A 16,724-nucleotide genomic window follows, 5' to 3' on the forward strand; every position below is an offset into this window, starting at 1 on the left:
GTGCGGCCTTTTGATTACCATTGCAGGACTAAATTGAGGACATCTCTAACATGTTGTAATCAAAACTCTGGACTAGGACAATATATGAAATGAATTTTGTGTTCATTCATTTAAGATTCTGCTTCTAAGTTTGCTTGTAAAAATTATAATTGACACATGAATTGGTTTAGTAATAATTCTTATATGTAATTAAATTTAGTAAGGTGATTGATATCAATATGTGGATCTATGAAATCTTTGTTATTTACCATCAAGTACCTACACCTGTGGCTATGGTGGTATGGGTGTTTTTTTTTGTATATTTTTACTTTTCTTTTTCTTTTTTTCAACGTTGACATATTTATGAAATATAAAATATATGTAGTATACAAAATATTGGTTGTTAAGAGAATTTGGGTATTACCACCAAAACATTTCCTTAAAAATGCACAAAAACAGTTGGACGGTTCTGCTTCAGCGTCGCACAGCTTATCAGCGATAAAATGGAAAACAAGATAAACAATTTATATGTTAATATAAAAAGAACATTATTTAGCCTGGATTATGATGCGCACAAATCTTGCCTTGTTCCCGTTTCTCTTTTTTTTGTAAAAAAATATTGTTTTCTTTTTGGGGCCAAAGATAAAACTGCATTCTGTAATATAAGGTTACAAGTAGTGCTCCTCCTATGGATTGTTTCAACTCCAAGTTTAGCTCTGAAATCGTTTCGCTTTTTTCATTAAAAAATAAATTATTACAAATTCACGATACGATTGCAAAGCTTGAGGGGGGAGTGCCATGTAATTCTTATAATAAAATATCTAATAATTTTATTGAAAATAAGTAAAATAATAAAATAATATTATGGTTTATCCATGAATAAATAATCACACTAATAAGTATCCATTTTAATACCAATCGAAGTAAGGATAAAAAACTTAAATGACTGCAGGTATATTAGATTAATGCCTGTCTAGAGCACTGAATAGCATAGTTACCAGCTGCCATTTCAGCTGATTTTCCACAACACCATATATCATAAATCAGGTTCTTTATCAGCCATTAAAAAGGGTGAAGATACAACCTAATCCACATAATAGTGATCTTACAATCAAACCTGCTTTCAATAGAGAACGACCCACCTGTACAGTAATATCGGATACATTGAGTTTAAAACTATTTAAAATTTTGATGTGAAAAAGTTAATTTTGTTTTCAAAAACATCGAGAAATATTGAAAGACAAATTGTTAAAATTTTGTAGTATCGCCTGATCTAATGATAACTGAATAAAATTGCTATATTGATAACAAGCTATGTCAAGTAATAGTCTTTTTCCTCTCCTTGTAAAAACTACTTCATTACGGGTGATTCATTATTTAGAATTTTGTTGTATGGATACAAACAATAATCGTATAAAAAATAAGAACTTCAAGACAAGTTTTGGACAAAAATCTCTTGTAGTTGCCGAGTTATAACCTCCGCCAAAGTAACAGAAATCACAAAACTTGCTTTAGAAATTTAAATAACCATACAATCTACTATAATATAGTGTGTGGTTGTAATTATTATACAATATGTCCTGCGAGCTATGATTTTGGTATCTAAAATCAGGCGCTGAATACATGAACGAGTAAAATCGTTCGAAATCCCTCTATTGTGAATTATGCATTCTTTATCGAACCACAATTTCTGAAATTTAGGAACGAGAATGTTTAAATCGGTTATAATTTAGAAAAATGTAAATTAAAATGTGTATAAAAGTGGTATAACATCCATTAAATACGAGATGAAATTGCATTCGATACGAAAGCGCACTCCATCATGTATGCGGTAATTCAGCCCCAGCGCCAGTTAAATGGCAATTACCGCAGCTGATTATATTTCTTAACCACAGACATGTACCCTGCGCGAGCTGTGTTTCATTAGAGCACTGAACGTATGAGTATTGTGAATATTTATTACCGTTATACAACAACCGCGTCAAATATTTATATTGATATAAATGTAAAAAAAAAAAATTAAAGAAGCAATAAACTGAGAATGTAATTGTTTAGAAAGCATGTTAGCATTTTGAAGAGCTTGATTTCTAGAACTGAAACGAAAGTATTGCACTACATTATGTTTATATTTTGGAAGACTTGTGTAGTTTTATAAAGGATATAATACGTTATATGGACAGGCAGTTGAAGGCTACCGTAGCGCATAGGTAAACATTTTCACATATAACGTTGAACGCCTGGGTTCCAATTCTGGCAAGAATGTTAGAAAAAAAATTTCAGCGGTGGTGTTCCTCTCCTAGGACAGGCCGTTATACCAAGTAGTAGAAGTAGAATATGCAATGTTCAATGTTTGGTTTTAACAAGAGTTTGATATGCTAATTTTATATTTGCCAGATTGGGTCCGAAGTGAGTGGCAATAGTCACAATTATAATAGCGTTTTATAAATAATTCACAATAAAGATCTTGATAATTGCAACAAAACCTATTTTTAAAGCAACTAATTATGTTATATGTACACAGTACATTGTATAGGCAGTTATGCCAAGTATAGAAATAGAATGGGAGACGCTTTATATTTGGGTTTAAGTTAAAAAATATGTAATATTTTATATGCATATTGTATGTGTAACAGATAGGTTGGAAAGTGAATGGCAATAGTCACAATTGCAACAGCTATTTCTCAATAATTCACAATAAAGTTCTTCTGATTAATTGTAACAGATGAAGCAAAAATATGGCTGATTTTTCTATTTAAGGGTGGGTTTCTCGTAGAAAAATAAAGTTCGTGTAAGCTAACCGGGACATTTATTTATCGTGGGGATAAACCTTCTGTTAACAAATTTGGTTTTCTCGCGCACTTTTAAGGTAATTTAGAAGATATGGCAACATTCTCAAAAATGTGCACAAACTTTTACGGAAAGTCGTTCGTTTTTTAGTAAGAGGAAGTGTGAGGAGCCAATAATGAGAGGGCTTCTTTTTTTACCGAGCCCGAACGATGTGCCGCATAGCAACACCACTTGGTAGACAAGTTTTAGCATGGCAGAATACCTGTCAAATGTAGCCAGCATTAGTATAGGAATACCCACCGCAGAAAAATTTCTTGATGTTCACGCCGGGGCTTGAACCCATACGTTCAGCGTCATGAAAATCTAAATTTTGCGAACAATTGTTTTTTTGGAAAATGCATAGTTGTTACATATTGTCTGCGGTCTTTAATGTAATAGGACAGCGAACGTTTATTTGCTTTATAAAGCAGTTAATAAAACAAAAAAGAAGACTGCATATGAAATGCATTTGTTTTCAACTGAATTAGGTAGTTTGCCATTGATCATTCACAATAGCATTGCATGTACGAGCTACGTTTTTTATGCATATACTTGGGCCATATGCAGCTGTGTTTAATATGAATAAGCTATGTTTTGTATGCATAGGCATAGCATAATGTAATGTGTTTCAGCTATAAGTCGAGTTCCTGTATAGCTTTAAAGAATATTGACGATTTTATACATGTATTTTGAGGCAGTTTCTGCAATTTTTGCCCTTTTTGGAGTGTTTATAACATGGAAACTATATGAAATATAGGTCGGAAAATTGATTTCGTTTTTTTTAATTTAATTAGGTTTTATCAAAATCGGAGAGTTAGAACTCAAAATCATATTTTTCAATTGATTTGGTACATTTTATCCATATAGTGTAATGACTTAGTTATAAAATTAAGAAAACTCGTTCGTTAACTAAAAAAAAAAACAGAAAAAGAAGCAATGGAGAACTGGAATCACAAAAAAGTATAGTAACCAAAAAAAAAATATATATTACAAATTATTATAAATAATGAACAAACCACAACTAAGTTGCCCTTTAAATTGGAAAAGTTACATAAAAATAAATGATTTAAATTAAAAAAAAATAAAGAACATGAAAACAAATACACGAAGAAAATGAAATGGGCTAATGAATAGCCAAAAACTAACGAATTATTAAAATTAACAAAATTTAATCAAAATATACTCATAAATAAAACTTATAAACCAAAAATACCTCCGTTGGGCCACTAAAACCGTTTTAATAGAATTTCAAGAGAATAATAAAATACTAAATCTGAAACTGTTCAAAAAAATAGGTTAAATTTATATTTTGACTGCAAACAATTCCCAAACATCGTTTTAGACATGTGTGAACGATCCATCCCATAAATCCCATTCACATATGTAATTAATTCCTCAAAAAACCCCTTTTCAATATTCATATGTATGTGCTTTTAGCTCTTCTCCCAGTCCCCATCTTGGGGTTTAACGCCGTTAGGAGAATTCCAGAAAATATCCATGTTAATATTGTGATCTGTTTTTGGTGTCGGTGAAGAGAAAAATAGGAATATGAATGTTTTTAGGTAGGCGAGAGAGGGAGAGAGAGAGTTGATGGTGAAGAGTGCTTGTGATTTTTGCCATTGCAAAAAATGGCAACGATTAAATGCATATTTCATACAAATGGGGTGTTTTGTGTACTAGTGTTGGTGACATTCTCGAAGTTATTTAGATACCACAACAGGGAGTGGAAAGGATGACAGATGCTCGTACCGATAGACAGTGTGTGGAGTAAAGTGCGATATTCACATAAAACATGTACACATTTGTTTTGTTATTTGCCAAGGTTGCAATTGTTGGAAGGGTACAGGGGACATGAATACATATAAAACATCACACAACAGGTAAGGGAAAAACGGTTAACGTTTCACAGTTTCTTGTACACTCTTTAAAATTAAAGTCACCACTATTCCGCCTATTCACCTACAATAATGAACATACGTTACGTTACAATGATTGGCATAACGGTGTTACAAAGTAGGCTTGTCTTGGCTTGGTCGATGGCCAGCCACATCACACTACAAATTTGCTAATATAATAACTCTTTTTGCTGTAAGATATATTTGCTTACGATGCAACACGGAAACGTACGAAAACGAGTATCATAACGTAAGGGAGATTTAGAAGGAATAATATTATTCTTGATTTAGTTTGTTGTGAGTGATCTTTGTGAGTTATAGAGTTAAAAACTGGCAGTTTGCAGTACATGTACAATTAGATGGTTATTCGTTTTCTTTTTTCAGTATTAGTTAGTAATATCCGTGCTTGGAGGAACAGCACATACACAGACACACAAACAAGTAGAAGAGGTTGGTTGGTTGTTGTAGTAGTAGTTGTAGTTGCTGTTTTTTTGGTGTTCGAGAGTGAATGAGCAAATTTCGTATACTTACGCGATTTTTTAGTTACGGCGTTACCACCGGCGGCACCCAGCGAAGGCGACGAGTCATTGCGATTGGGGCGCAGCCGTGCCTCACGCACTTGATATTTTATATTGGGAACCGAGAGCAGACGTTGATCTCTTTTCTCTTTGAGTTTTTGGCGCGGTGGTCGTGGTGGCGGTACATTGGGATCTCCACCACCCGCTGTCGATGAGATTGGCAAATTATTTGGTCTAGTGCTCTGTTGGCCACCTTCGGAATCGCTGGTAAAATCGACACGCCTGCTTGGCAAAGGTGGTGGTACATCACTGCCACTGTCACCCTCACCAACGTTCCCACTATCTCCGGCAGCCTCTAGAGCTTCGCGTAAATTCGTTTCTGTCATGCTCTCGCGACATTCAACCCCCATTGCTATGGGATCCTTGGGCGGCGAATCGTCGCTGTTTTCGCCGGAACATTCCGTTTGAGTGTAAAACACTGATGTACTCTTTGGGGTCGCCTCACTGTCGCCACCCATATTAAGGCCGATTTTCATATTGACTTTAGATAATTGACGTTTCAAGTTGAATGTCTTCCAGGACATGGACTTGCGTCTGTCCGGAAGTTCTTTGGGGGGAATTGACACTTCGTCGCGCATGGGACTCTTGGCTGGCATGCCGCCCACTGCACCTTTATCCTCATCCGGCGAGGCTGGGCGTGATGAAGGATTCGATTGATCCGGATTCGATTCATTGCCTTCAGCTATGTATTCGATCGATGGACTATCGGGGCTTGTGGTGTCGTGAAGCTAGATCGAGTTTCAATTATTGAACAAATTAAAATAGAACACTTTCAAAACATTTTCCCATACAACAAAAAAAAAAATTATGTAGATTCACAGACACACACAGTTATTCGGTTTTTTTCGCCCCTCCCCCAAAAATAGAAGGAGGATGGGGTACTTTAATTACGTTCTAGTTGTTCATTCTGTTTTTAAGGCCTATTCAAAATGCCATTCTCTCAAATGCATTTGTTACTCAATAACCAATATATACGAATGGATGAAGTAATGCATGAATGAATACAAATTTGCAGCAGCATCATTAAAAAAAATTAGAATCACTACTTAAATCTATGCAGGCACATTCTTCAGCACTGATATCGAGTTTTTGTAAAACAATTAAGTTGCTAGATTGGAGTGGCGTCTAGGAGAAAGGACTAAATGATGTAATTTACCAAAAAATTAATGGACAACTTACCAAACCATTGGACCATGCCTTATAGATTGAAATTTGGGGACCCCAAATATTCGCTTACGATTCGTGTGAAATCAGTGTAAGTTAAGCGTACCACAATAAATTCAACTTACGCACACATATCTGCCCCAAAGCAATAGCTCTGCATATGGGATAGAGAACAAGATCGAGAGAGAGATTTAATCTAACGGTCATGTACCTACAAAGTCTTGGTGGTCTTTAAGCTACCGTACCACCAACCAGAGTTCAACAACTGTGCCAAGTGCGGTCCAAATCGGTCCATAATCTGATATAGCTCCCATATAAATCGATTTCCCGATTTTGCTTCCTGAGCCCCTGGAAGCCACGATTTTGCCCAACTTGGCTAAAATTGCACATAGTGTTTTGTTAGGACTTCCAACAACTGTGTCAAGTACGGTCCAAATCGGTCTATAACCTGATATAGCTCCTATATGAACAGATCTCCCTATTTGACTTCTTGAGTCCTTAGGTTGGGATAGGTTGAAAAAAAGGGGCGCGGATAATAAACCGCCCCATGACACTATGGGCACACACCCAAGCCTATGTTGGTTCATATCTGGTATTGTGTCTTGAGCCGCAACTTTGTCTAATATAGCTCCCATATAAATCGGCCTCTCGGTTATCCTTATCCGATTCCTAGAAGCTTTAATTTTTGCTGGTTTGACAGAAGTTTGGTATGTAGAATAACATTATACCCCTCAACTAAATTTTGATTGTATACATTTTTAGTAGAATCCATGGTGGTGGGTTTCCCAAGATTCGGCCCTGCCGAACTTAGTACGCTATTTCTTGTTTTTCTTTCATGTCCGTTATACAACATACTAGTTGAAGCTGTTGTGCGCATACAACGTCAACTTCATTGCGTCAGTCGTTACGTTGAGTAACTATCCCAAAGAGAAAGCATTGCTTCGGTGTACGCTTTAAAAGGGAATGCCAGCAGCTCAGCTGGAAAGAAACTACGCTATACATGAATATTCGATTGTGTTGCCTAATTATATCCTACACCATGGAGGCCACCGCAGCACAAGGGTTAGAATGTCCGTCTTTGACGCTGAACGACTGGGTTCGAATCCTGGGGGGAACATCAGAAAAAAAATTATCAGCGGTGATTATCCTCTCCTAATGCTGGCGACATTTGTGAGTTACTTTGCCATGTAAAAACTTCTCCCCAAAGAGGTGTCGCTCTGTAGCATGCCATTCGGACTGTGTTTTAAAAAGGAGGCCCCGTTTCATTGAGCTTAAACCTGAATCGTACAGCACTCATTGATATATGAGAAGTTTACCCCTGTTCCTTAAGGAATGTCCATGCTCAAATTTGCATTTTATCATAGGAGGATGGGTATATTAACGTATAAAATACCTCGAAATATTGTCCTAAGTCTCCAAAATTAGCATATTTCTTCATCACCGAGTGACATTATTCGATTTTGTTATATCCGTCCGTTTGTTTGTCGGAATCAAGCAAGATTTCGAATGAAATTTTTCACAAATGTTTCTTATTGATATATTTAGGTCGATTGAGATTGTAAATATGCCAAGTAGGTCAATTTTTAGATGTAACTCCCATATTGACGATTCATTCACACAAAGTATAGCCCGAATCTGTCAAAAAACTGATATGCAAATTTGCCCATGAACGTTTCATTAATGAACAGCTAATGCTATCCCATAGAAGTTTAAGCTTAATGATAGAGGATGTCATTTGTTTTGCGGAGTCCGTGGCTTATCCATGGGGATATCCATTGCTGATAATTTATTTGCCAACATTTGAATCCAGGCGTCATAGGCGAATATGCTGACCTCCGAGCTATGGTGAACCCAACCCCAAAACGGTTGGTTTGTTGTAACATTATACATTAGGGTGGGTCAATTTTTATCATGTGGAAAATTTTGAGATGACTGTGAATAACAAATACGACGGAAGCAGTTATTATCCAAATCGGATAATAACTGCTCCCTCTAGAGGATCAAGAAGATAAGATCCCAGATCGGTTTATATGACAGCTATACCAGGTTATTAACCAATTTAAGTCGTACTTAGCACGGTAGTTGGAAATGACACCAAAACACCTCATGCAAAATTTCAGCCAAATCGGATGGGAATTGCGCCCTCTAATAGCTAAAGAAGTTAAGATCCCAGATCGGTTTATATGGCAGCTATATCAGGCTATGAACCGATTTGAACCATACTTAGCACAGTTGTTGGAAGTGATACCTAAACACCACGTGCAAAATTGCAGCCAAATCGGATGAGAATTGCGCCCTCTAGCGGCCGAAGAAGTCAAGACCCAAGATCGGTTTATATGACATTTACAATCCCAAATGACGTGCACTAATAAAAAGTATTTGTGCAAAATTTCAAGCGCCTAGCTTTACTCCTTCGAAAATTAGCGTGCTTTCGACAGACAGGCGGACGGAAGGACATGGCTAGAGGGCGACTTAAAATGTCATGACGATCAAGAATATATATATCTTATGGGGTTTTAGACGCATATTGCGGGGCGTTACAAACAGAATGACGAAACTAGTATACCCCCTATGGTGGAGGGTATAAAAAGAACAGACATATAAATAATACGAAAAGAAAACACTCGACAGACGAAGATAGCCAAGGAACTTTCAACAATTTCGTCTAGGCGTAGAAGTTAAGTTACTTAAGGAAGGAGTGCAAATTTGCAAATTTTGCTCATCAACATTCCACCAAGGAACAGGGGCAAACTTCTCATATATCAATGAGTGCAGTCCGATTCAAGTTTAAGCTCAATGACAAGGGGCCTCCTTTTTATAGCCGAGTCCGAATGGCGTGCCGCAGTGCGAAACCTCTTTGGAGAGAAGTTTTACATGGCATAGTACCTCACAAATGTGGCCAGCATTAGGAGGGGAAAACCACCGCTGACAATTTTTCTGATGGTCTCGCCAGTTTCTTTTTGGTCCACACAAATTGACCCACCCTATTATACATACATGTCTATGCCCATAACTTGTTATAGCAGTTTACATGAAACTGACCTTGTGCATCTACAAAGCGCAGTTGTTATCGAAATTGGATGAACGTTTGTAAATAGTCCTCTTTTCTGACTTACATTCGTTTGCCTCACTCCTAGGCATATTGAAATAATTGTTCACACTTTATATTTAATATCAAATACTGAAGAATGCGCTACAAAAATATAAGACGTAGTTGGATTATTGGAGTATTTTAAGTATTGTTTTTTTTTTAATTATGGATAATTTAAACACTTTAGACGGAATAATGAAAACGTTCGCTCACACACTTAAACAAGACCAAATTACAAAATTATTATCTTCCGTGCACTAATTAATCAAAATAAGGGTTTAGTTTTCAGTTTTCATTTTATTTATTATTGTATTTTAATTCTTTGTTTTGTAGTTAATAAGTCATTTACCATGCTTCAAAGGTCCTGTAGTTTGGTAGTGGTGGTTGGTGATGATGGTGGTAATAGTATTAGGATTTGTTTCAATGCAAATGGGTTAATGAGTTTAAACCACTTTGAAAGATTTGTTGATGTTATAAAAACAACAGTTTTACCACTTTCTTTAGTTGTTGTTTGTTTATGGTTTGTTTTCCTAACTGTATTGGTTTGAATGCCAATTTTTCATATCTAATATGTTTTTTTTTTTTGTGGTTGAAAAAACTGAATTCTGATTTTCTTGAAACTTCATACATTAGCTTAACCTTTTGACTTTCTTCGTTGTTAGCAGAATCGCGATAAAAGACTCCATTGAAAAAGTTGAAAAATAAAATCTTGCAAATTGCTGAGCGTTTCAAAATTAAAATGAAGATAAAAAACCTCAATAGAAGAAAAGAGCAGAGAGAACCTCCGTTTGTAACTGCATAATGGGGAAAAGTGAAAAAAGTTGAAAGCGATAGAATAAAAAGGACAAAAAAAAAAACTGTTTGAACTACTAGACCACTGACTGCCAATTATTATTTAATAATAAGTTCCAGCTTGAGAGGAAACATAGTGCCATAGCGAGGAGGCATAATGCTTTAAAGTTACCAATGAATAAGCAACCAAGAATTGAAATCAGGCATAATTTGTATGGAAAGCATACAGCTATCAAATCATATTTTATATATGCACGTATAACGATATAACGAAGGCATAGTCTAATATTTATCGTCCAATTTATCTCAAGCAGAAGTGAGTGAAACAACAGCATGTGATTATTGAGTGAAAAGAACTGGTGAACGAAAAGGACCAAATTATGCAATTTCAGTTGGTTTATGTTAGTAACCATTTCAATTGAACTAGTTCGTTCTCAAATTTTACTCATATAGCTCATATCTTGTTAAGTATACAAAATTTGTTGGTGTGTTTTTTTGTACCCTCCACCATAGGATGGGGGTATACTAATTTCGTCATTATGTTTGTAAATCCTCGAAATATTCATCTAAGTATATACATTCTTGATCGACATGACATTTTAAGTCGATCTAGCCATGGCCGTCCGTCCGTTTGTCTGTCGAAAGCACGCTAACTTTCGAAGGAGTAAAGCTAGGCGCTTGAAATTTTTCACATATACTTCTTATGAGTGTAGGTCGGTTGGGATTGTAAATGGACCATATGGGTCCATTTAGGTATGATGCGACACCGTAGGGAAGGGGACTCGTGCAAAGGAGTTCGAGAAGGTCCAGAGACTGGCCTGCGTCGGAATCACAGAGCGCTGAGATCGGCACCACAGGCAGGCCTCGAGGCGATGTTGGATATGCAGGAACTTGAACTGCGCCGCCAGGGTCGCGCTTAGGCTGAGAAAACTCGGCGTGCTGAAGGAGGATAGTTGCGGCCACAGTTCGATTCTGGGTGTTATGGATACGGAGGGTAAACTGAGGAGAATCTCCGACTACCTGGCACCTGTGTCGATTGGAGTAAGGGCATTCGCGATTTGTTAACCTGAGAGGGACGAATGGAGGGCGCATGGTGTACTTGAGAAGAATGAGACATCGATCTACACAGATGGCTCCAAGATGGAGTCAGGGACTGGATTGCGGGTCCACTCTGATGCACTCAATATCAGTATGTCTATGAGACTGCCGGACCAGTGTACGGTCTTTCAGGCAGAGGTCTTTGCCATTGCAGTAGATGCAAGAGAAATTCTTGCAAGGGGCCTACCGCCCTCACCATCTTCGATGGAGGGCGGATGGTATACTTGAGGAGGATGAGACCTCGATCTACACAGATGGCTCCAAGATGGAGTCAGGGACTGGATTGGGGGTCCACTCTGATGCACTCAATATCAGTATGTCTCTGAGACTGCCGGACGAGTGTACGGTCTTTCAGGTAGAGGTCTATGCCATTGCAATAGCTGCAAGAGAAATTCTCACCATTTTCGACCTTGGGGTCGAGGGCCCACGATGTGACGCTGACATGGGTTCCTGGACCAGTTCGCCAGGAGAAGTTGGTCTGCGCCGGGCGGAGTATTCATCAGCTACTGAACACAGGCGTTCGATAAGAGGTAGATGAGTACATTGACAGGGGTCATAACCGGATACTGTGCCATAGGCCGCATGGCGGCGCGCATACCTCACAATAACTTCTGCAGGAGTTGCCTCGATGAGGATGAGGAGTAGACTATTCAGCACTTGCTGTCTTCCAGTCCGGGTCTGCAGAGACGTAGGCTTTCCTTTCTGGGGAGCTGTTTCTTCTCTCATCTGGGTGAATTTGCAAACGTACCTCTGGTATCTCTCCTGAGGTTTGTTGAGGGGACAGAATGGTTCCGACAGGGGGTGCCACAAGCTCCGGCGTAGGTAGATCCTTTCTTGCATAGGGACGGGCGGTTCTTCACCCTCCGCTCGGGTTTTCTCTACTCCTCCTGTCTTTTTCTTTTATTCGTGTATAACCTCTAGTACACAGCTTCACCGATCATCGTTAGTGAGAATACACATTTCCCAGGAAATTCTCCAACGGACAATGTGGCGCCAGAAGAGGTTATCACTGATATGCATTCGTCAGATACCATTAGGGAAATTGTATCTGAGCCGAAAATCCTTTGGGCGATAAGAAGTTTCGACCCCTTTAAGTCGCCAGGACCGAATTACCAGCTGTGTCTGATAGACTGGTTCCCTGGCTTAGGGAGATATACTCTGTTTGTATCAGAATGTCATATATACCTGTGGGATGGAGGGACACCAAGGTCTTTTTTATCTGAAAGCAGGAAAACCCTACCACACGAAGGCGAAACATTTTCGTCCTATTAGTCTGTCATCCTTTATGCTGAGGACTCATGAGAGGTTGATAGAAACAAAGAAGCAAAGTTCCCTGGAGATCGCCTGTCGCGGCAGCAGCATGCATATAGTAAAGGCAAATCCACTGAAACAGCCCTTCATGACCTAGTCGGCAACATAGAGGGTTCTCTCGCTGTCAAGGAATATGGGGGTGTACTGTGTCCTCTACTTTGGAATATAGCCATTAACAATATATTATTGTCTCTGGAAGAAAAAGGCGTAAAAGTGATCGCGTATGCTGATGACGTGGCAATTGCGGTAAGGGGAAGTTTCCCAGCATTCTAAGAGATATACTTCAGGAAGCTCTAAGTGCAACAGCAAAGTGGTCTACCGAAAGTGGTCTGGGTATAAAGCCGTGCAAGACAGGAGTAGTTCTTTTCTGCAGGAGATACAAGTGGCCTACAGTGGAACCTGTCTGCTTGGGTGGAGAGTGTTCCATTTACAGAAAGCGCAAAATACCTGGGTGTTTTGTTGGACAGGAAATTGAACTTCAAATCGAACATTTTGGAAAGGGTAAGAAAGGTCACTCTTGCCCTATACACCTGCAAGGGAGCCATTGGCAAAAGTTGGGGATTTAGACCGCGTGTAATGCATTGGGTATATACTGCAGTTGTCAGACCTATTATGCTATATGGTGTTGTGGTCTGGTGGACAGGGCTTAAAAAATCCACCTACTGCTCAATACTTAACCGGATCCATAGGATGTTCTGTTTGTGCATCACAGCCGCACTGAGGACGACACCATCTGATGCACTGAATTTAATGCTACATCTTATGCCTCTGGACATTGTGGCTACTCAAATTGTAGCCACCACTGCCGTGAGGTTAAGGGAGCTTTCTCATTGGTCATGTGGCGGCTACGAACACTGTGTTGTCCTTGATACAATATCCGATGTTCCAGTGTACTCCAAAGATCTGGAACTGATCATATCGAAAAGGTTACCCGACCACTGCAGTGTATATCAAGCAGAGATCCTTGCAATTAAGGATGTGGTGGAATGGCTTAGATATAATGTCATTACGACGATTAGCATAAAGATCTTCTCAGACAGCCAGGCAGCCATTAAATCCCTGGAGAACATATATCTGAACACAATAACCGCCCTCGACTGTCGCAGATCTCTCAACGAGATGGTTGAACAGTTCAAAATCCAACTGATCTGGGTGCCGGGCCACAGAGATATCCCAGGGAATTCTAAAGCAGTAGAGCTTGCAAGACTAGGAAATACCTTACACACTCCAGGGACACTGGAATCTGTGGGTATGTCTCTAGCCTCCGAAGGACAATAGAACAACTTCTGTGTGTGTGTCCCACACTACCAGTTAGAAGGAGTTTCACTTTAGGTTCTCATTTCTTTGAGAATCTGTCTGATTTAGCGGATGTGAACATTTTCCTGTTATTGGGCTTTTTAAAGCGATCTGGATGATTCAACGGTAGGAACTACAATATAAGGCATATTCCTTCTTCTCTCCCTGTGGAATCACAATTGAGGAAAACGTCTAAATGAGTCTGACTGCAGACTGCCATTTAAACCTAGACTAACTTAACCTCTAGTACGAGGTCTCACATTTTTTTTCTTCCCTTTCTCTCTCTCTAGGGTACCACAATGGGCCAAACTGGCATTCGAGTGAATTCACCTTTGGTCTCCAAGTGAATTCACCTTTGGTGGGCAACCCATTCAACCTAACCTAAGTAGAAAAATCCTGGGAGAGAACATACCTATAGCAGTTTCTGAGAGGTTTAGTAGTTCAAAAAATCTTTGTGAAACATTCAAAATCCAAAAAAGACCTTTGTTTGAGTAGAAGTGAGGAAAAGTGAAGTACAGAGTAGAAATTAGAAAGCCATCATAGGAGAAGGGGGAGGAGTAACAACAGTTTTCCATTAATCGCTGGTGCAACAAATTGCTTTAAAATGTTTTTTTAGAAGAAAAAGAGGCATTTCTCTTTATTACAAAAGGGAGTTTTAGTATCTTTAAAGTGCTCAAAACGAAAAAAACATGCTTTTAAGATTAGGGGAAAATTTGTATATAGAGAGAAGTAGAGTGAAAATTAAAAATCCAGGTGTTGAAATAGTGTTTTGACTCAGTTCTTATTTTGTAAAGTAAAGATTTTAAGACTATTTGGCCCTATCGTAGCTATTAGAGGGGTGGATAGTTGGGTGTGGATTTCAGTGGTACGGATGGGAATGTTAAAGACAGGCATTCTCTGTAAATTGTGTTAGTTTTGCCATATTAACAACAAACAAGGCCTATATAACATTTTCTTTGGGCTAACCCAAGTCCTCGTATCGTAGTATACCATGTGGAGAAGACTGAATGCATGTAACAAATGAATGGGAGGTGTTAATTGAAAAATGACCATACTCAGTTGGGGTAAACGAGCACACACTCACACACATAGATATAGACTTAATAAGGAGGTAGGTTAGTTATCCTTACATATCCTTTGGTAAAATAGTTTGTTTGGCATGCTCAAGAGTTTAAAAATGTAAATGTCAATGGTTGTGTGTGTGTGTGTGGGTGGCTAAGTTTTTGTGTTTTACTGAGAGGTGATATATCTCTGTGGCCGAAACTTATTAATCTCTGGCCTTTTTTTTTGGAATAGCTGTTTTGTTGTAGGGTAAAGTGACTAAGATATTATTATAATTTGTATTATTATTATACCACATTGTTTCTCATTCCTTTTCAGTTAACAACCACACTCATAATTACATAGCTTACCCAAAAGCAAGGAACTAAAAGCTTTTTGGGACCATTTTTTAAACACAGGAATGGTTTTCTACACAGAGAGAAAAATCGCAACTAAAGTGAGGAAAAGGTTTTTTTTTTCTAAGGTTAAGAGGCATTAAGGCACTGGGTTGTTTGGTTGGTTGGTTGTTTGTTTAGGGCACATTTATACTGCTCTACACAATTGTTTGAATTGTTTGGCTCTATTCTTTAAGGGGTTTGAGGGTGAGTTAGGGGCAATTGGGCGGGGTATTATGCACTTCCACTTTTGTTTGGGATGGAAAATATATATGAGGTAAAAAACATTCCAATTCATACAAAACAAAGTCAAGGAAATCATCATCAACTAAACAACAAGAAACAAATCAAATAAAAACTGTGACTATAAAACATAAAAGACCATCAATTGAAAATTTTCTAAGTATCTACGAATTTTTGTTTTTGTTTTCTTTTTGTTTTTGGTTTTTTGGGGGTTTTGAGTAAACAAAAGTTTTGAGATAAGAGATAACCAAAAATGAAATGGATAAGAACAAAAAAAAAACAAAAATACTAACGAAGGAGCAATAGGAGGAGACATATGTAAGTAGTATATAGTATAACTAAAATGTTAAATCGCACAAAGAAGCAAATTCAAATAAAATAAGTATTACAAATGCTTTCGCTTTTAAATGCTGCCTTAAGGAACTACAGAATGCAATTTAGAATTTCGAAATTTTTCGTTTTTTTTTTTAAATAAAACAAAACAAAAAAAGACAAATAAAAAACAACAAAACATAACACAGTAGTAGTTGTAAGTTAAAGTAGTAGTTGTAATAGTTGTGGTAATAGTAGTAGTAGTAGTAGTACTAGTATTTGAGAGCATCAATAATATCACACAATAACATTTATGGTTTTTGTTTTATTTTAGTTTTAATTTAGAGAGCAGCAGCACAATGAACTGGCATATGTTTAGCTTACCTGATCGGAGCTGGGTGAGCGACTCTGATCCTGATCCTTGGTTTCAATGCGTTTGGGACTTTTGGGTGTTCGCGAATAGGGATCGTGCGCACCATACAAGTCGGGACAGGCAATGCTCAATAAGCAGACTTTCTGTATAATATCGATAATAACAAGTCCATATTCCGTGCCATAAGCCATTCTGGAAAGAAGTAAAGACAAGTATGCGAAAGAAAAATGTATTAATGTCACAGATATTTGTACACTTAAAACCAAAGCTATTGGGTTGCCCAAAAAGTAATTGCGGATTTTTTGGTCGGCCAAATGAAGTTAATGATGA

At 38.0% G+C, this 16,724-nt stretch overlaps 1 protein-coding gene across 9 annotated transcripts in view; it reads right to left on the reverse strand.

Annotated features, from left to right (window-relative positions):
• Positions 1-16,724, reverse strand: part of LOC106083902 (syntaxin-binding protein 5) — a 152,644-nt gene that overhangs the window by 39,357 nt on the left and 96,563 nt on the right. For 6 of the 9 annotated variants that reach the window (XM_013247199.2, XM_013247197.2, XM_013247196.2 and 3 more), the window contains 2 exons: positions 16,406-16,586; positions 5,232-6,006 (listed from right to left, as the gene is read on the reverse strand). In XM_013247199.2, the coding sequence (XP_013102653.1) occupies positions 5,232-6,006; positions 16,406-16,586 (956 nt within the window). Of the gene's footprint in view, positions 1-403; positions 468-5,231; positions 6,007-16,405; positions 16,587-16,724 lie in introns of all 9 variants that reach the window. The other 3 variants (XM_059368269.1, XM_013247201.2, XM_013247202.2) reach the window with 2 other exon arrangements.

This window comes from Stomoxys calcitrans, chromosome 4 (genome assembly GCF_963082655.1).
Source record: "Stomoxys calcitrans chromosome 4, idStoCalc2.1, whole genome shotgun sequence".
Lineage (NCBI taxonomy): Eukaryota > Metazoa > Arthropoda > Insecta > Diptera > Muscidae > Stomoxys > Stomoxys calcitrans.